We start from the raw sequence: 21864 nt of genomic DNA on the forward strand, positions 1-21864 counted from the left end.
GGGGGGCGTTGCTGATAAAGACGAGAGAGAGCTTATCACACCCAACACATCTGGGTGAAGCTACTGGAAACATGTGACATCGAGCCGCAGGGTGACCCAGAATACGAAGGCAGGGTAAAAACGAAAGTGAGACTATTTTTTCTTTTCTTTTTTTTTTTTGGAAAGTTCAACGAATCACAAACTTAGGGCTCAATACCCACTCTCAATAAAAACAGACGTTCAAAACATCAATTCCATCTTTACTTCAATCGTGTTGTTTGCACACTGTATGCACATCAAACCAGATGATCACTGTTTAGCATTTGAACGACAAGATGTTTAAAGTCTCCAAGAAATTTAAATAAATATCTACGGTGCCTTAACAAGAAATACAGTTAAATACTGTAAGCCACAGCTTTCAGAGGTTCGTTGTTGTTTAAATAAAGAAATCAGACCGTTAACATGACTCTTACATGACCTGAGTCTGGGAAAATCAGTGACAGGAGTTGTTTACTCCATTGAGAAGTTGCAGTTTTTTGCAGCCTGTGGCCTGCAGCTCTTCATCTAACAGCTCACTGTGGCTGCTCCTTCCTCTCTAATTCAAACTCATCTGCTGCTTATTTGATGAACGACATCACCTCAATTTCCCTGTGACTGCTTCGCAATAAACATCAGCTCATGTTTTGCCAGTGAAATCATTTAAGCGTGAAGCTGGAGCAGCAGGAAACGTTCTGTTAGCATGAGCGACCACTGAATCAATCAGCTGTGTCTAATGACAGGTTCTGCATATAGAGATTATATTAAAAGCATTTTGTTATTAATTCTTCTTGTCCATCTAACCCTCCCCTCTCTTCTCCCACACCAAAGGAGAAACATAACACGTGATGATTTATGGAGGTTAAGATAAAGCTATTATTAGCATGAGCAGCTACGTCCATTAAAGATTTATTTCTCGTGTCTGCAGTTTTTACAAAGAGCATATCATATTTTACTGTATAGCGGATATTACTGTATGTCTGGATGTATTATTGCTTGTACTACAGCGCTCATGATTCAGGTGATATGCTTTACTGATATCCTTACTATCTCACTTTCATCTGTTTATGTTGTTATTGCTGCACGGTTAGCAGGTTTAGCTTCAACCTCACCTCCTCCTCCTCCGCTTAATTCACATTAATGTGGGGGAGAAAAACACCCTCCAGACGTTTATGTAACCTGATCAACAGGCTTTCAAGTTCAGTCGGGCGACCTGTCTGCTCGTGACACAAAGCATTGTAAAGCTACTATCGGCCGGTTAAATAACACACTGTCCTTCCAGCTCCGGTCAGAACACATGATCTGCATAAACTGGCTTTTGTAGTGAGGGAACGGTTTGAAAGGGTCTGGATTAATGGTTAAAAGACTTGATTTCTCAGTTTTTCACACATTAACACTTTGATATTTGCATTTTGCTTGAGGGTTAAACTGTTTAAACACATTTGAGTCAAAAATGAGTCAAGTCTGCAACACAAATAGTAATAAATTAGTAAAAACTACTACTTTGACGTGATTACACCAAAATACGAGATCCCACATGTTGTCTCAGACGTTTGCTTTTTTTATTTCCGTGCAGCGGTTTCACCTCCAGACTGGTAGAAACACGACAACAATACTAAGTGAAGCATTAAAGTCGAGATCTATCCTTCATAGAACTACTCCAGATAAAATACGGGGGTGCGCAGCCAAGCTGAACATCCACGCGGACCGCAGAGTTTTTCCAACCGTCTGATTTGTGACTATTTAGGGTGTTAGTGGTTTTACACGGGATTCAGACGCAAAAACACTGTAATGGACAAGGAACTCAGAAATGGAAGAAAGACAAACAGTCAGTTCTGGAGGCTGATGTAGGAGAACGTTAGAAAGGGGTTGGTTTTTGGGGGCGGAAGGTGCAGTTCATTTGGGGATAATAGGAAACATCTTAAGGGAAATAAGTAATTTTAGCACATTGCTGTCTGCGGTTTAGCTCTGGGTGCTGTGTTGTCTGTTACTCTTACTAGAATAGAGGACAAATTAGGCTTAGTAGTTACTTCATATATTTTGTTGTTGTTGTGATCGACACATGAACTGGACAGAACTTTTTTTCTGGTGTGCGGCAGCTATTATGTGATTGGTCAGAAATCGGAAGTGGCTAATGCAGAAAAGGCTAAATGCTAAATAGTTTAGCTTCTAACCAGAAATGCAATAAGCAGTAAGTGCATGTAGCATTAATTAGTGTGGTGTATAGGAGGTACGATACAGGCTGTTTGTTTTTGAGCTGTTCTTGTTGTTATTCACCTCAAGAACCTTCTTAAAAAATGAAATGTTGCTTTTCTTAGATTCTCAGAGGAAACACCTGGCAGCCATCTTGCCAGATAACCAATGTAAGTGAGATACGTAAATAGTTATCGTGGTTAAATGTAGAGGATAAATAAAAATATTGTCTACTTGATGTCCACTTGAGATTATATTGGTTATTGTTGTTTGATTTACACACAGAGTGACTATTATTTGATATATTATATTTAATCTGTTCTGTGTTATCTGTTATGTAGTATAATTTCAACTTTTGTTTGTTTTCATTGCTGAATTCATTGTGTTGACCCCAGAAAGACTAGCGACCTCTCGGTGGAAGCATAAAGAACAAGAATTTCTCGCTTTCCTCCGGGATATGTAACAAACTTAGGTCTCAAATTCCCTCCGTGAGCCAGACTGGACCCTCTGGTGGGCCGGTTTGTTATCTTTGACACCTCCGATAAGATTCAGAAGCTCACACAGCGTCTACCTGCTGTGCTCCTCTTGATCATCTCCAATCCACCAGCTGTCCCACCCTCCCAGCCTTCCAGGTGGAGCCACCGTCCACACAAGCCGATTACTTTACACTCTTTGTAAAGTAGACCTGATGTCTGAAACGTCTCCTCCCTAGAAACACACACACTCCCCATCACCTCCCTCTCATTAAGGCCACATCCACATGAATATGATTTTTGGATCCAGGTCCCAGGGATAAAAACATCATTGGTGGACTACAGGCCTGTGACGGTGCTGCATCAGATGTTGACCCTTGTTATGTGGCTATGTGAAAAAACTGTTACTATGTGTATGTTTGTATACAGTGCACAGGGTTAATGTGCATGCTCCGCCCCTTCTTCTTCTTCTTCTTTTTTTTTGGTTGAGTTCTGTAGCAGCTACAGATTCAACTAGATGTAGTTTTGCAATGGATCGACATTTATGGTGAAATTCTCGACATGACGCCAAGGAGAACCGCCGTTTTAGGTACGTGTGACATTGACACCATTTATAAAATCATGTTTCCAAACCTGGAGCTGTTTTGCATTAAGCCAAAGAAGAAAAAAAAAGGAAAAGCCAATAAAGGTATTTATAATCCGCACATTCATCCCTTAAATCCATGCTAATCTGGTTTGAAAACAACTTTATACCCATGACCGTGCGGGCAAAAGACAAACCCATGACAGCGGAGACAACAATGGAGCGAATATTAGCTTTACAACAAAGTCAAGAAACCGCTCATATGACCGGATTATTAGAAACTGAGCCCAGCACACGACAGCTTAATGTTTTTATCGTTTCCACAACCTGAAACAAAGACCTGCTGTACGACGGCGACGCGCGCCATGTTCTTAAAAAGGAAATATCACTTTTTTTTTTTTCCATTTACCAAAACAAAGACAAACAAGATGCAAACATAGGTTTTCGGTTTTCCCCTGTCGCACTCATCAAAGCTCCATAGAGACGAAGGTTTCACTGAGGTGTGATTATTTTTCAATGACTGAATTAAGAGGAAGAGTGAGTCAAGGGCCTGAGTGTTGTCATAGCGGCTAAAAGCAGCAAAGGGAAAACAGAGTGGCACTGGAAACACGCACAAATAACAAGACGAACATCAGCACAATGGATGACTCAGTGTCACACACACTCACTCATTCACACCATTTTCTGCATTCATAAAGAGGAATAAAGCAATGAATTACAGAGTCAAAAGAGCTTTAATCTGCAACTATGGGTAAAGAATCAGGTGCAGCTTCTTACATTAAACTCAGTATTTTAGGATAATTCTCCACACCAGCAGGGGGCAATAGTCTGTATGCTTCATTCAAAATAAGAAGCAGGAAGAGCTGCTATTAGCTGGGAGGCTAGGAAGCTAGGGAGAGCCGCATAGAGCACAGAGCTGTCCTCTTCTGAATCACACTGATCAGTTGATCTACAGTTTATTCATCCCTGATGATCAATATTTGTGTGTGTGTTCAAACGATATAAAGATCCAATCAGAGCGATGCCTCTGATGGTTCCACTGACGATTAAACAAACTGAATAGGGGTGAAAAGTTGCCAACAAAGGGGCAGCAAACAGTAAAAAATTGCTGAACGTCAACTTGGTGTCACGGACTTTACATTAAACTGAAACTATGGTTTCTGAAAGTCAATGAAGTCATTATTCAAACACATTGATCCGGCATAACATTATGACATTGTGTAGGTCTCCCTTATGCCTACTGAGGGTGTCCTGTGGTGGGGGGGTCTTTGAAGGAAGGGGCCTCTGTGCATCACCCCACAGATACTTGATCAGTTTGGGATCTAGTGAATTTGGAGGCCAGGTCAACACCTTGTGCTGTTCATGTTTTTATGAGTTGTTCCTGAACTGTTTTGTGTCTGTGTCAGGCTGCATCCTGCATCAAGGAGTGTCATTGCTCTGGGGGGTGTCTGGTCTGGTCTGGTCTGGTCTGGTGCTACACGTCTAAGTAACATCCACACGAATGAATGTCAGGTTATTTATTAAAGTTATTTATTACTCCTGTCAGTGGTCATAATGTTCTGGCTGACCGGTGTACATCAGATCTGGATCCAAAGAAAACTGTTCATTGGGTCATGAACTTGAAAACATGACCCCACTGTCAGCACCGGGGGCAATGACACAGAAACGCAAAGGTGCACAGAGAAAGAAAAACAGAAAGAAGAAAAGTAAAAGAGCGGAGAGAAGCGTAAACATGCCCAACATGAACCTCGGCTCTCAACAGCGAGAGGGAGATAACGAGAGGAAAGAATAGAAAGTGACAGCTACTACGCCTTAAACAAATTGTGACCAAACCCCTGGTGCAGCCGCGGCCTCAAACACATTCACACGCCTCCTCCTCCTCCTCCTCCTGTATGTCATAAAGTCGGATCATTACTCTCCTACAGCAGGTGACGGCCGATAAGCAGAGACCTAATGACGAGTGGAGCTCTCCTGGTCGCTCATTGTTGTTGTCCTGACATAGAAGAAGAGGACACGAGAGCCGCTACAGATGGTAGAGGGGATGAACCCACGGGTGCACACAGAGAAAGATGCTAACAATTAGCAGAGCAAGGCAGCAAAAGCAACAGAAACCAACTAAAACTACAAAGAAATCACTTCCTCCAACAACAGACTGGACCTAAAGTTCACATTCAGTGGCTTTATTATATTTATATTTACATCCCGTGTTGGATAGAATAATTACATTTGTGGTGATTATATCTCCGCGCTGGCTTTCAAAGTGGTTTAAGGGGTTTAACCTCAGCAGTAATTTAAGGGGTTAAAGGAGATTGTAGGTGATTCTAACCCGGCCTGACGCCTTCTTTAAGGCCGCAGACGGAGCAGCTGCTAGAGGGTGGTGTAGGGTGGGTGGAGGGTGGGTGTAGGGTGGGTGTAGGGCAACATAATATCACCACTCCACAAGTAGCAGCAGGTGTGGCCCCGGTCGTAGTAAAGCTACTAGACAAAAGACAAAAGGGATGAGGATCGGAGGGGGGGTCGGCTTTTAAACACGAACGCAGGCCTTGAAATCGGGACGACCGCAGAGAGGTCTGGAAAAGAAAGAGATGGTTTGACGGCAGAAGTGGGCGGCGTGAGGTAGATTATTTTGTCACGTTAAGTTCCCTTTGTGCTAAAACAATCTGCGTTTCGATCCCGAGAGAAGGTGAAGAGCAGACAGGACGACAAAGGCAGGAGCTGGAGAGGAAGACCATGAATACAGCAGGTTTGCATTTGAAAAGTTGGGCGTCAGACAGTAGAGAGCAGAGAGAAGGAGCTGCAATTAAGGACAGGAAAGAAAAAACACAATTAAACAAGTGGCGGCTTTAAAAACTGAGATGGAAGCGGTTATAATGATCTAAAAACACGGATAAGTTTGACGTGTGATATGTTCTCAACAGTAAAGTTGAGAACAAAAGTATTTTTTTTATTCCCAATTACTACTCGCTGCACTAAAACATCTGTATTTATTTAAGATGATTCTTGCACCTTAAAGGAAAACAGCTAAAACCAAAGTAAATATTTTAAGAAGAAGTAGACTGAGCCAGGGTTTTTTTTGTTGTTTTTCCTTGCCATGCTCAGCTAACCGTTGTGATAGCAGCTGCTGGAGCGAGGCATCCCTGTCTGCTCCTAAACGTCACCCGACACTTCTACAAACCGCCCGCTGCTGCCAGTGTGTATATGTATATGTGAGTTTGTGCCAGCGCCCGCTTGGACTGGGGTCAGCAAAGACAAAAAAAAAAAAAAAAGAGGCGGCACCTGGACGCCTGAACATTCAGCTCCGGGAGAAACAATTAGCAACTGAAGCTAATTGGGAGCCTGGAGGCCACAGGAGGCTGTTGATGCATTCAGGGCGATAAAAGATACCAGAGTTTTTAGTTGATAGAAAAGGAGGCAGACGTTCGTCCTTCTAGTGACCCACATCTTATCTGGACGCCATGCAGTCGCCGCGCATGCAAAAACACACACAGTTATGTGAAATATACACTACAAGAACTTCGCTAGTGTGAGTATTTGTACTCAGTAAAAACTCCACCCAAAACACTAGACAGTGCTGCATCTTCTTTGCCACTCGAGTGACTTTTTATTTCTACTTCCAACAATGTCGACTGAAACTTTTGCTAAAAATAAGTATCATCTTTATGAAACGTTGGTGTAGCGAGGTGCGCACTTGGAAACCCCTATGATGTGGCGTACAGGCTAGGAAAAAATAACACACACACACACACACACACACACACACACACACACACACACACACACACACACACAGTCAGGGTGGTTGAAATGCTGGAATTTCCCTCTCACACTGGGAGACGAGATTAGCTGGTGTCTTCTTGTTGGTAGCTAGCTGCTAGCCTGCTCGGTTTTTCAGTTGCACTGAGCTTCTAAATTTTTTTTTTGCCTTGAATCTTGGCACAAAGGGATCGTAAAATCTTATCCTGTGTGTGATAATTAACACCAAACAAGAGCCATATAAATGTCTATATCTCCAAACGTTATCAGTTACTGATTTACTTTATTGATATAAAACGATCAATTTGAAAATGGCAGAGATGAAGAAGTGGCCGAAAATACTAAAGAGGAGACAAGCAGCGAGGTCTGCATTTTAGTGCAGAAGCATAAATTACACATTAATTGTTAGGTCCTATCTCCATGATGGCTCTGGTATTTAGCATTAATTTAAAATAACAAAGAGCTGTTGGTTTAGCTGTGCTTTATTTTGGAGGTTATGGCGTCTAGTAATATCACATTGTACCGATGCGTGCTTCTGTTATTTCTGCATCCCCATTATAGACAGTGGGCTAGGCTAAAAAAGCAGAAAGCACTCTGTAATTGAATCTAGATCACCCACAATAATCATATTAGAATGATTCCACCAGTGCGCCTATAGATGAAGCACAGAGTCGCAGATTTCCACCTTTTCTCATGTCCAAAACAAGAACTTTTAACGTAAATGAAACCAATGACTGTTCATTCATTCTTCTAATCAGAGATAAACTCCCAGACCAGCAGCGTGAATCTGCTCCAGCCTCCAACCAACCAACACTGTCAGACACACAACACATTGTATCGTCAGGTTGCACAAGTTTCGCTGAAGAGCAGGTATTCCACGTCCTGACAGCCCAACCCAGGGGCCGAGCTCGTGCTGATTCACGACTGTGGTGAACAATTCACACGTGCAACATATCACTGTGCTGATATCACCTCCAAACTGATAAGCGATAAGATCCTGCAGCCACAATTACAACATTTAAACACCTTGAAAGGTGCTGTAAAGCTACATAAGTCAAGGAAAACAGCAATAAAACCCGGTTGATAGGTTTTTTTTTTTATCATTATCTACGGGATTATTACTTAAGTTGTAAAAGAGGCGACAAGGCTAAAGAAAGAACCAACCTCTTTTCTCCTCTAGGTCCTGGAGGAACTGCCTGTAGGCGGCCGTGGAGCTCATCCCTCACCCCCAGAGAAGAGTGGAGCGGCTCAGAAGAGTTGACAGAAGTGAAAAGGAAGCGGAGGAATCAGATAAGACAGCGTAGAGACGAAAAAAGAGAAAGTGATCACTTAAAGGAAATGAAAATACGTGAGGAGGTAAGAGAACGAGTAGAGGAGGAGGAGGTGGAGGAGGGAGAGCGAAGCGTAGCGGAGCTGGATCCAGGCTGTCAAACAGGAGTCATCCCTAATCACGTAGATAATCCTTCATCTTCTACGCTTTCTTCTTCGACCAGACTTCTCTCCGCTGTGTGTGTCGGTGGTTAGGTTAGCTGTGAGCGTGGCGGCGCGTTAGCAGCTCTGAGCCGGATAGAGGAACTGGACTTTGACCACAAGGCGGGTGATGTCAGAGTCAGAGCCAGAAAACATGTGTTTCATAGTGACACAGTGTGTGTAAGTGTGTGTGTGTGTGTGTGTGCGCCTGAGAAGGAAATTAAAAAAAAAAAAAAAAAAAAAAAAGGAGGCGTGTTTCTCTTAGTCAGTGCTCAGCTGTGCTTTTTTTTTTTAAAGCCAGTGTGGTATGTAGGCAGTTCAGTTTGTGAGTGAATGTTTGGCAGCCGCACATTTGTCATTTTGTGTTGGATCGACACTGGAGCAGATGACAGAGCAGCAGACACGGAGACGACTCTCAAACACACAATCTTATACTTATTTCTAATTTCACTGTCATCCTTCAAGGAATGATAATATTTTAGTCCGTCATCAAACACATGTTTGCTATAACCTGGAGGAAAAAACAACTTCCCCAACGTACAAATGTTACTGTGGCAAAAAGTTGGAGTTTGAAAACTGATTCTGCTCCAGGCCAATCAGATAGAGAAGAGTATGTGGTCATACACATCATCTGGGTGCGAATGAGTTGTTTTACAACTTCTGAGTAACAGTGAAGAACGACTTATTTGCATGATGTCTCATACTCTGATTGGTTGCAGGACTACTCAGTTGAGTGCAGAGAGATATTTTAATCCTCTGTATAGACCCCTTCACAGTTTGTAAACGTGTAAAAGTGTGCCATTTTTTTTGAGGGGCGGGGCTTAGCTGGAGGCATAAGATCTCAAAAACTATAGCCCGTAAACAGCGGTTAGCATATTTTAACAGATTGTTTTTACTGGAATGGACGAGGAAAACGTATATTTTAGAGAATATACTAATACACTCCTTCTCTTAGACCGTGAATGTTATTTTAAAAAGTTGACTCTGACTGATTGGACTGTATTCACCGACCCCTACACTCTCACTCACTGGATGGACAATTTGATGAATGGAGGACACAGAGGGAAGAAGTCTGGTCTGTCTTTATCAAGTGACGCCTCTCCAACAAAGATATTACAAGAAGTAAATGGAAACACTGTGGAGGGGAACGTAGTAAATGCAAATTCTGCTTGGACACTCCTAAAACATGCAACTAATGTTGAGTTAGCATTAGCATGAATCAAGAATCCTCCAGATAATGATTAACTTAACGTTATTTCAGTCACAATTGAGCCTAGCCTGTTATCCAGGCTGGAATGATGGTGTATTAAATATTAATCTGACCTGATATCAGAACTTTGACACTGATACAATTGAAAGGATGGAAAAAACCATCCACGACTTTTGTTCCTACCACTGATGATTAGCACCAGTTTAGAGCTGAAAGCGTTTGTTGAACGGTTTGGCTTTAACACAAAAGAACATACTTCTTTGATTAATGAAATAATAATGAGTGGACCCAGATGGAGCTTGATTAACAGTATTTTCTTTGCAAACAGAGAGCGGTGACGTCCAAACGGTATCAATATGTTTCAGCCTGTTGTTTTATATGTATAAGGGACATATAAATGTTGGTATATGCTACAACATATGCTAAATTTTAGCTTTACTCCATATTCAATGAGGCTGATTAAGGGTGTAAGGAAAAAGAAACGTAGAAAATCCTCACATTTATAAAGCTTTTTTTTAAAACTTTTTTTCCACTTCTAAAAAAGAGTAAAAAAAAAGAAATATGAATATGACATGAAATATAATTATCAACCAGAATCAACTGATATTAAAAATATGTGAACAGTGTTCCTTACTCCTTACGCTCCTCTGTCTTATCAGCCCTGTCCTCTATCTTTTATTCTGCCACATGAAAAGGTAAACATCACATGGTAAATAATTACCTGGTTTCCAACAGAGACACACACACACACACACACACACACACACACACACACACACACACACACACACCAAAAAGGGCAGATTGGGCAGGAAGAGGTCTCGTGTCATGGCAACCGGCAGATTGACTCCAAATACCTCTAATGGCCTCCTTCACTTCACAACTTGTGAAGCACCAGACATGTCAACAGAGGAAGAAAAGCGGTGGCACTGAACACCTCGTGTTTACTTCAGGAGTCTGATGATGGAGGGAGAGCGAGGAAATAAGCTACTGCTCACCAGGAAAAGAAAAAAAGTTCACAGAAGAGAGAGAGAAACGTCAAATATGTGCAGTAGCAGATCTGATCTGAGTTCAAGAAGAAGAAGAAACTGGTGAACCAGGAAACTGTGCGAGTGGAGGAGCAGCCAGGATGCAGCATTAATGAGTCATCATGAGTAACATTTACCAGTTAGAGCATTCATCTCAATGAATGTCATGTCACGCATTATTAAACACGTCCTTTCTGGTTTGCTAGGTTTTATTCTGCCGAGTAAGCAGGTTCAGCTTCCGAAAACCTGAAACTAACCAAAGAAAGTACTGTAACCTCTGTAACGGGCCGTTACACTCTACTGGTGGTGAGGTGTGGTTCAGCTCTGGAGGTGTGTCCTGCAGCATTTTGTACCAGTTTGACAATTCTGCATGTTGAGCAGCAGGACGAGTCAGTTGATCAGCATAATAGAATAGAATAGAATAGAATAGAATAGAACAGAATAGAGGGTATGCATGTGATGTCACAGCCAGCTAAGTCTCCATGGTTACGGCCACTGAGTGGCAAAAGGTGACAGTTCACATTTAGTGTCAGCTAATATTATTTTTTGCTGTATTTTTCGATGAACTCATACCTTAAGTTACTTCTTAAGTTACGTTCTGGAGGCTGTCAGATAAGTTTGAGGATGTAGTTGTTTTAGCGTAGTTAGCGGCCGACAGTAACTATTTCAGTTCCAACAATAAATAACAATAAAACAATAAACGGAATATTTACGATCACTCCTCGTCGTCCTTTTAACATCCGGATGCTACAGTATTGTATAGCTAACGTTACTTCTCAGGAAAACTGTTAGCGTTAGCATCTTTTATTTAGCTTAATTTATCATAACTGAAAACTAATATGGCATATGGCTCATTGATGAGGCCATTTGTCCTTAATTTGATCTGATAAGCCACATTTACCGTATACCCTCTATAGAATAGAACAGAATGTGTTTATTCCCACTGCAACAAGTACAACGAAATTATAAGGTGCAGTGCTCCTTATAATTTCGTTGTACTGTTAAAGTACCATTTAAAAAGTATAATAAAAAATACACACAAGAATAAAAAGTTTAAAAGAACGCACTAAAAGACACACTGTACAAGGGTGCACTGTAAAAATAAAGACACACAACATTCAAAGAGCAGCTGGTGTAAAGACAGTCTCATAAACCACTAAGCCAGTTAAACAGTGTTCAGTGCAATAATCGCTCTTGCGTGGAAAATGTTTCTTAATCGGTTTGTCTGCTGTTATGAAGAGTTATTCACGCAGTTGCACAACGTGTGCGCAAGCTAGCTGTTAGCTGTAGTCTCTGAGGTGTGTTCAACATTTCGGTCCAGACGTGGGCACACGTCACACGTCTGTACCTCAACTCTTTCACCATCAACGACTCTCGTCACAATTCAGGAAAAAACAGCTGCATGAATGTGAGTCGAAGCTCATTCGAAGCAAAAACAAATACAGGAGGACGTTCACTGTTCACATCATTCTACTGTTACATGGACAAAGCGAAACAAACAGATATGAAACGCTCCAGAAATTCCAGAAGGTTCTTTATCAAAGGTCGAATTCTTTGAAACGTCTCAGATTCCAGCGTTAACAAACACACTCTCACACCCAAACACAACATAGCATCCCTAAATACTGGCGCACACACACTAACACACACACACACACACACACACACTGATGTGCTCACTGGTTGCTAATAGGCGTGAGGTCAGGAAAGCCGAGAGCATTTGTGTTGAGTAATTACGGATCAATAGAAGAACAGATATATCAAGTGTGTGTGTGTGTGTGTTTTCCAGAGGGATTTGAGATGACCTCAGACCCACAAAGCACAAAGGTGATCGCTTCCAATTTGCCTCCATTAATGTGCTTCCTCACTCATCACTGACTGTGCATGAGGAAAAAAGACACATGGGGCATTTAAACAGCCTCACACACACACACACACACAAACATTGTCCGTCTTCCTGCTGCATCGCTGCTGCTTCTTGAACGCACCTGAAAACTGTGAACAAACCATGTACGAAAACATCCTCTCCTCAAAACCTCAAAACTCGCCGAGCGGACAAAGAGAGACAGTGTCGCACAAAGCCAAACGCGCTCTATTCAACAACTCTTTCAAGTTTTGGAAAATCCTGACACACACACACACACACAAAAAAAATGTTGAAACCAGCTCGGCGATCATGAACGCACCCCTGGGAGTCTCCTCTTTCACATGACCCTGTCAACAGCAGCTCGCTTCTTCAAAGGCAACCTCACACACACACACACACACACACACACAGAGCGTAACACCGATTAACACACACTCGTCTTCGGGCCGACGCACACCGAGCCAAAAGAGGTGGTGGTTTTGGTTGTGGTGGTGGTGGTGGTGTGACTGGTAACCATAGCGACGGGACAGCAGCTCGCTGTTGGTGTGTTTTTCCACCTTTTTTTTCCCTTTTCACCCGTTTGTCAGGATTAAATAAAGTTAAAAGTTAAAAAACAGCTAAACTCAAACAAAGCGGGAAATATTTAACCGAGAAACGGCAGCAGCAACAAGAACAGGTTGAACGGCAGCAGCCGAGGAGCAGCTTTTTCCAAAGGAAATGAAAGCGGTGAGGAACCTTTCTGCCCCACGGACCGTAGCTTCAACAAACAAAGGGACATTGGCCATTGGCTTTAAATATATATAAATATGTGTTTTATTTACCTTTTTATGGAGAAAGTGGAGGAGGAGCAGCAACGACATGGAAGAGAAAACAGAAAAAAAAGATACTGGTTAGATTTGAGTCATTAAAATGTCATCAACACAAATGTACAATTTGCTGATGTATTGCAGTAATAAAACAATAAATAATACAACAATTAATGACTCCATCCCGTGTGTGAGAGCAGCATCTGAACCGAAGAGTTTGCACTAGTTATTTTGTATTTTCTATTATATGCTTCTTTTAATATTCAATTTCTAGGAGGCAAAGGAAGAATTTTATTGTACAAGGACATGTGTAACTACACTGTGCACATGACAATAAACTCTTTGAACCTTGAATCTTGGATGAAACAACCTTTTTCAGTCAGTGATCTTTATACCAGCAGAACAAAAAGCTTCAGGTCCATCAGTCGGAATACTATGAGTTAATAAAGCTGACAGCACATGGACCCATCAGATCCTCATCATGCCTCACACACAGAGAAACAGCAACAAAAAAAACTGCAGTACTTGCAGTAGTTTTTTGCCTGAATCAGGACAAATTGAAAGAGGAGGAGGCAAGACGTCAGGGTTTCACATCTTCTAATGTGCATCGTAGCCTCATAAATAGCATCTCTACGGCGCTAAAGAGAAAGGAAGCTGGTGCGTTTGACGGATGGATGGATGGATGTTTGATGTGTCAGAGGGTGAGGAGGTGAAACAACTCTGGGCCTCAAATTGCTGCGAGTACGGAGACGCAAAACAAAGGAGCATTCATCTGGGAAGTGAGCGGCTAGTAGGATCTGGTCTAAGCTCTGTCACGAGAAAGGGAGAGTGACACATTAACCTAGGGCAGGTCAGGAGGTGAGCAAAGTATCATTTCTTTTCTATAGAATGGGAGGTAGGGGAGGCAGATGCATGTAGGCCAAATATAGCAGAGCCAGGACGGAGCAGAGGAGGAAAAACACAGATGACAACTGACAGGAAGAAGAAAAGAGGCAAGAATGAAGGACAACAAAACAACCTGAGGGTGGAGCCAGAGTTTCTGTGTGATTCAGGGTTTATCCAGATATAATGAGGCTGTTAAATATTAGCTCCCATTAAAAGGTCTCTTAATCTGCTGGGGTCAAAAGCATCAGAAGCATCACCTGTTACTGGGAGCTCTTCAGAGGATTATTACATTATTCTTCTACAACAGAGTAGGACTTTAAAAACCTCCGTGCCTCATTGTAGCTGCTCTCACACAAAAGGAGGACAACACAAAAAGAAAGGAGGAGCAGTGGAGGAGCTCTGTCAGAGACCGAAATGAAAACACCAAGCGATGGAGAAGAGAAGAGAAAATAATATTTCAGAACATACAGGTGGCGCACACAGTCATGAGGGAGGTAAACACAGCGATAAGCTGATATAATTACACAGGAGCGGTCAGACGGGAAGAAGCAGGGCTGTGTTAAAGCTCCACAGTAAAGTCCCATCAAGTCTCCAAAAAAGTCCACGAGAAGATCAGACGAGTGTCGATTTCAAAATAAAACACAGACACCGTCTGATGTAACTCCACATAATGAACCAATTTAAAAAGTCCTGGAGAACATTTGCTAATATTCCTCATAATTTCAACAGTTACCACACCTCTGATTCATCCCAACAAGTAACAGCCTGTAGATAAGAACCTGAGAGGAACTAGTGATGCACATGGAGAGGTTCAGCAGACAATTCACTGACATCCAGTCCATAACATATAATATCTATACATGAAATACTGTGTGCAGCATGTACGCATGCATACATGCATATATGCATGCACGCATACATACATAAAGAATATAAAAATATAGAAATAGTGCAGAAAATGTGCAATAAAAAAGTATATAACAAAATGTTGGACGTGCATATGTGTGAAATCTTGTGTGTATAATACAAAATACAAAAGACACACACACACTTTGCCGGGATCAGGGAGGGGCAGCAGTTAAACGGTTTGATAACACTAACCAACACAGGCCTCAACAAATCCAACCATGATTACATGAGCTACAGACTGGACCAACTCCAGGTTTCTGTCATTATTGAGAACAATTCACTTCTTCTTCTGCGTGTTTACTGCATCTGATAGGATACAAATGTGACACTTATGTTTTTATATGCTCTTATATCTTTCTTAAATCAGTCAGACTTGTCAGTGCTGAGACAAGAACCATTAACACGGAGCTTTGTTTATCCATAATCTCTCCAAGAAAAAAAGAAAAAACACACACACAGGCTTCATGTGCCTCTATTTATATGGACTCTAATATTTCACTAATAATAAGAACATAAATACCTAATGTCACCTCCTCAATGAGATAAAGAGGGTGGAGGTAAACCTGTGATAATCTGATCTCCTGATAACCACTAAACTCTTGCTCTGCCTGTTTGTCTCTGGTTGGAATAAATTCATTCTCTCTGACCATATTTTACTTCACATGGGGTAAAGTTTCCAGGAGAGATAGAAAAAAAAACAACCAAATGTTTTAAACAAGTGTGAAGAAACATAAAGTTGGAAAGGAAATGTTAAATTTCCAGCAGATTTGCCTGTGTGATGTTTGTGATCAGATCATTTTATTCAGTGTCCATGTCAAGAATCATTTGATTTCAGACTAAAGGGATGTCAGGAAGGTGGTCATAATGTTATGCCTGATCGGTGTATACTGTATTAGATTTGTATGCCTTTAATTGTGGACAGCTTGGAGACTGCAGATAGAAAACAACTCAGAATCACCTATGATCAAATAACAATAATGTACATGGTTCCTCTTTAACTGCAAAGTCAGAAAAACCACTTTCCAGTCACATCTGACGTTTTATAATATAAGAAGCTCCACGTGTCTCAGGTCCACAGCTTTGAGCGTCCTCCTTTAGAAAGAGCAGGTGTTTACGAGACGACTGAGTCACAAACACTAAGTCACCTCCAGATATAGTCGGTGTACGTGTGTCACCGACCACATGACACAACGCTGAACACCGCTGGGATTTTTTGTGGTTTTGATGAGGTCTTCTCGCTAATGTGAGACGCACTCAGCGAGGCAGCGTTCTGCTAATGCCGCCGTGTACGCACCATTAACCGCATCTAAATACTGACTCTGTGACGTCGACGCAGCCCCTTCAGGATTCTTTTTCAAATCAGCAGCTCCGCGGGGCGTCTCCGGCCATCGGCATCCTGGTATCGACTTACTCTCCCTATCTACTGACTAAATCAAAAACGGGACAAACAGTTGGTGTTGTAGAGCCAGACAGCGAGCAGTCTGAGCGGACCCAGCTGTTACTCAAAGTGGGCCATGCCCTTAATTGTGCTCAACTTTAAGACTTGATCTAATGCCTCCTGAAGAGAAGTTTTGAAGCACAGCGTCTTGTCCCAGGACGTCGCCATCTTAGCAGCAGCCTGACTCCGGCTAACTCTCAGCTAAGCGTGACTGGAGACGTGGCTAGCAACTTAATTATGCATAACTTTAAGCCTCAATACAATCCAAACAGGAGCAATGATTAAAAATTCTCCCTTACTATGACTAGAATGTTTGTTTTTGTTGTTAAGTTGGACGTTTACGTGGATTTACTCTTTTTTTTTAGTCAGCATCTAGTGGACGTTTGAGGAACTGCAGTTTTTTTAAAACTTCTTAGTCGACATTACCACTTAAAACCTGCCACATTCACAAGAAGCAAACTGCAGCAGCCATTCAGAAATATCTGTCCGTGTCTGGCTCCTAGGCCTGTTAAACTACTGACTAGTTTAACAGAGCAGCTCTGACTTTTCATTAGAGCTCGGAAATCCCCTCTTTGCTTTAAAAGTCCTTAAACAGACGCACCAAACCAACTGTCAGAAACCAACCGTGACTGAACTGTGAAGCTGCACTTGAACTCACAGAAGAAGTTTTCCCAAATTTAATTTTAAGTTGCTTGGATTCAGATCTTGCAACAATAGGCCAACGTGCATTTCTGAGTGACTGATTGTGACAGTCAGAGAGAGAGTAATGTGTTTTTAATGGCTTCACAATAAGTGGAAACATTCAGCTACAGTGAGGAACGTCTCAGCCCGTTCCCAGGCTGCCAGCACAGAGTTTATTAAATATTCACTCATTCATATTTATGAGAGGCCGAAACACGGTCAGCAAAAAAAACGTTGTCATGTGGAATCGGTCTGCGTTTTTATGTTCCGTTACGTAATGGCCACCCTTAATAATCAATACACTTTAGGGAGAGCAGCTACTTTTTTCGAGCTTCATGGAGGAAATGGATATAGAAATGAAAAGGTATTTCAATAATTTGTCTCCGTCAATAACCTTCATATACTATTCCTGTTGACCATGCAACTCAAAAATGACCCCGTCTGTTTGACTATTTATAAAACCTAAAATAAAATGTACGGCTTAACTTCAGCCAACTTCTTCTCAACTAATTACTACATATTGGACAATTACTTTTGGAGCCCGTGGACGTTTGAGGACAATAGGAAGGAGAAGGCAAAGAAACCACGTGGATAAAATATGAAAAATAAAGATGACGACGTAGTTTGTTACGCAAATGAACTGGAAAATCCAAAACAAACACTCAAAGCCTTCGAGGACTTCAATGCATGACGTGAGTTTCTCGTGTGTTTTCCTGGTTACGACCGCATGTTAAAGGCCCGTGCAAACGAGAAGAGACTGCAAACAGTTGTCGCCATAATAGAAAATTAAATTAATAAACAAAAAAAAATGAAGCTGCAAAGTGGGCGTGAATCAAGTCGAACTAAACTTAGAGACGACGGACACCAGACACAAAACCCCAAAACTCCATCCACGGCTTTGCTTCCTAACACTAAATTCACCATGATCTGAGCTGGACGTGTCCATACACAAGCAGTAATCTATGTAAGAGGGTTACCTAGGCAACCAACTATCAGCAACAGAGAAATGGCTAATTGCTAATGAGTGGATGAGGGCTTTAGGGTTTATTATATGATGAATCCAGTGTTAACACACACTTTAAAAGTATTACAGGAGGAAGTGAGGTTAAATAAAAAGGGGCCAGAAGAGGTTGTGCAGACGGCGTTTTCTAACAGTGAACGCCGCCAGATGTAAATGGAAGACCTGGATGAGTTTACACAGACACAAATGAAATTATTCATCGGTTATGATCAAAGGAAGCAGCGAGGAACGATAAACAGGAGCAGGAAGGAGCGGCTGGAGCAGATGCACACTCACGGACTAAATGACACAAAGTTTTGTCTCGCGAAGGACGAATGAGCAACATTAACATATCGGGTCAAATGAAACAATGAACAAACAGGATCCACATAGAGGAATATAAAGAAATGAGAGGAGAGGAGGATGACGCGGTGAGTTTTTACTAAAAATACCAAAAAGCATGAATCTGTGATCCCAGAGAAATCATTAACTCGGGTAATGCTTAAAGAGGATTTGTGCAGCATGGATACACACAGAGACCATGAAGAGGCAGCGAGAGGCCAGCTGAAAGCTCCTCATTTCATTACCGTGTAATTAATGAGCAGTCATTAAAAGTCCCGGCTGGACGGATGGAGACGAGGAGGAGAGGCAGGAGGACGCAAGAGGAGCGCGAAGAAAGACACAGGAGGAGGACAAACAATAATCATAAGAAACTGGATGCAAATCTTTAATTTTGACTTCTCCATCTGTCTCATTCATCGCTCGGTTTCTCTTCCATTCAGGAAGCCTCTGCTGTGGAAACCGAGCTGATCACACCCGGGACAGAAAGCTAACATTTGCCTTCCACTGGCAAACATTCAGCCGTTTTCACCTCATGGTTTTAACACAGAGACGAACAGAGGCTGGCCAGAGAGATAAAGTTACCGGCCATTCAGAAATGTTCCTGCATATCTGGCCCCGTCGTCTCGGTCACACCCCGCAGTGTTAACAGAAGTTAACAGGACGGTGCTGGCTTCTCATCAACCTTTAAGAACGGAGCTGGGAAGTCCCCTGCTTTAATAGGCGTCGAGCTTTAAATTAACATGTAAGGCGGCAGCTATTCACAGACTGAGCCAAGAAGAACAAGAAGAAGAACATGACGATGAAGAAGACGGCCCTTAAAAGTTCAGACGCAACCATCAAAGTTCTATGAGGATGTTTTAGCTCAAACTATGATTAAACTTTTTAAAGCTGCAGAAGTGGTGAATATTTTCCAGTTTCAGACTCTAAAATAATAAGTTATCTATTCACCAATCAGCCACAACATTAAAACCACTGACAGGAGAAGTAAACAACATTTAAACCATCCTGTGATAGATCAATGTTCCACCCACTTAGACCAGACCAGACCAGACCAGACCCCCCCACCCCGTAGCAATGACACTCCTCGATGGTAGCAGCCACCCCCATCAGGATGATGGTTCAGGAGCAACTCAAAAAAACATGAAGAACAGCACAAGGTGTTGACCTGGCCTCCAAATTCACTAGATCCCAAACTGACCAGGTATCTGTGGGAGGATCCACCACAAGGCCCCTCCCCTCAAAGGCCCCCCCACTAACAACAACCTGTCACCAGACACCACGGGACACCCCACTCAGAAGGCCCACGTCCATCCTCTGATGAGTCACACCTGCACATTATTAGGAAGGTGGTCATAATGTTATGCCGGATCGGTGTGGGGGCTGGCTCTAAAAGTGAGTCAAGGCTGTATTCCTCTCCAGTCACAGTCCATATCTTGGCCTATGTTTTAATTAGCTAGAAGATAGATGTGGAGTCAGGCTCTGCTAAGATGGAGACGTCCACTGACACCACACTGAGCTTCAAAACTGCTCCTCAGGAGGCACACGGGCGGCGATCGATGTCTCGTTTCACGATCCTCTCATCGCACCTAACTGGGAAATTGGGGACAGCATTGGTCTGTCAGCAAAAGCTATTTCTCCTGTTGCTGCCCTTTACATTAACTCGGCGTCAGTTCACCCTCCACACCCTGCGACGTGACAGCACTCAGTCACAACGCGCAGCATGCGAGTACTGATCTGAATGCAGCAGGCAGGCAGGCAGGCCCCCCCACCCCCCCACCCCACCCGACACACCGACACACCCTGTAACCACAAACAGCTGGGAAGCAAAAGAGGCTGGAGGGTGTCAGCATAGCACAGAGGAGCTCGTGGAGTTAGGGGTGAAAAGTAGGTTAGTTAAAAGAGGCACAAGCATTTCTATTTAGAGGAGTTTAAAAACCAAAAAAAAAAAAAAGATTGCCATGTCATTTTGAGTCTGGTTTTACGTGAATAGAGCATTTTTTTTACTTTACTAGGTTCCACATGAATCATCGCAGCTAAATTTCGGGGGTGGAATGACTTTCTCCACTGCGGGCCCACTTCTTAATTTAAGCTTTGGCACTAGCTGCCATTACTCATGCTGGATAGTTGTAAAATGGGTTTATGAGGTGGCGAATGTGAGAATGTGGTTTGTACGGCAGGAGACGGAGGGAAACCCCCCGGAGGACCGAGCACGCCAAGAGAGAGACAGGTGGGCTTCCAACTGGGACACACATGACATCCATATCACATTCAGCCCACACCCTCTCCATCCATCACCGCGTCTTTCTCTGCACACGTCCCTCCGTCGACCTTCACTCCGAGCTACCGAGGATGTTTGTCGGGAAGGGCGGAGCGTTCGGCAGTTGTTGGCGAGGGGAGGAATTTAAACTCTCCACACACCTGTTGAGACTCTCTTGCGGTTAAGCTCCTCTGTCCACTGACGTCAGAAATGAAAAGGGAAGCGTTTTATTTACACTCGGCTCATTGACTGTACGTGAAGTCTGATGGACCCTCTGAAGGTTGGATCAAATATTTCCTGAAGAAGTGGTTTCGAAGCTCAGCGTGGGAGGCATCGACCGTGGCCTGAATTAGTCAGCCCTGCAGGAGTTACATAAAAATTCCCTCCCTATATACACAGAATTTAGCAATAGATACCAAAAGCACTGATGCCTCACAGCAAGAAGGTTCTGGGTTTCAAATTCACTGGGTGACTGGGGCCTTTCTGTGTGGAGTTTACATGTTCTCCCTGTGTCTGAGTGGGTTCTCTTTGGGTACTCCGACGTCCTCCCCCCATCCAGTGCTTGTTAGGTTCTTGACTCCCACCCAGTGACATCTGGGACAAGCTCCAGAACCAAATAAACCAAAATCATTACTGTGCTAGACTGTTAATAAGTTTATTTCCCGCTTAAAGTTGGACATTTTTTAAACATGGAGTTTATTGGAAATTGACTTACTTATGACTACAGCCTCAAGTGGTCATTTCAGGGACTGCAGCTTTTGGCACTGGTTTCATTTCTACATCATTTCCACTGAACTAAAATTTTTTACCAGAACTAGAAGATGCAGCTTAAATTTTACACCAAATATACTAGACAGGAATGACCTTACATTTTGGGAGCTATAGGTCATGCTTGGCCCATGCATCTACATCAATAACGATATAAATCATCTCGAGACTTGAAACTTCCAGAGG

General features: G+C 42.6%; 1 protein-coding gene across 14 annotated transcripts in view; it reads right to left on the minus strand.

Moving 5' to 3' along the window:
• macf1a (microtubule actin crosslinking factor 1a) overlaps positions 1 to 21864 on the minus strand; it is a 228628-nt gene that overhangs the window by 154876 nt on the left and 51888 nt on the right. Inside the window, exon 1 of one of the 14 annotated variants that reach the window (XM_047605952.1) lies at positions 8182 to 8700. The exons of the other annotated variants lie outside the window; for them this stretch is intronic. Coding sequence (XP_047461908.1) covers positions 8182 to 8236 — 55 coding nt within the window. The 5' untranslated portion in view covers positions 8237 to 8700. Of the gene's footprint in view, positions 1 to 8181; positions 8701 to 21864 lie in introns of those variants that run through there. 14 annotated transcript variants of the gene reach the window in all.

Source organism: Mugil cephalus, chromosome 14 (genome assembly GCF_022458985.1).
Source record: "Mugil cephalus isolate CIBA_MC_2020 chromosome 14, CIBA_Mcephalus_1.1, whole genome shotgun sequence".
NCBI lineage: Eukaryota > Metazoa > Chordata > Actinopteri > Mugiliformes > Mugilidae > Mugil > Mugil cephalus.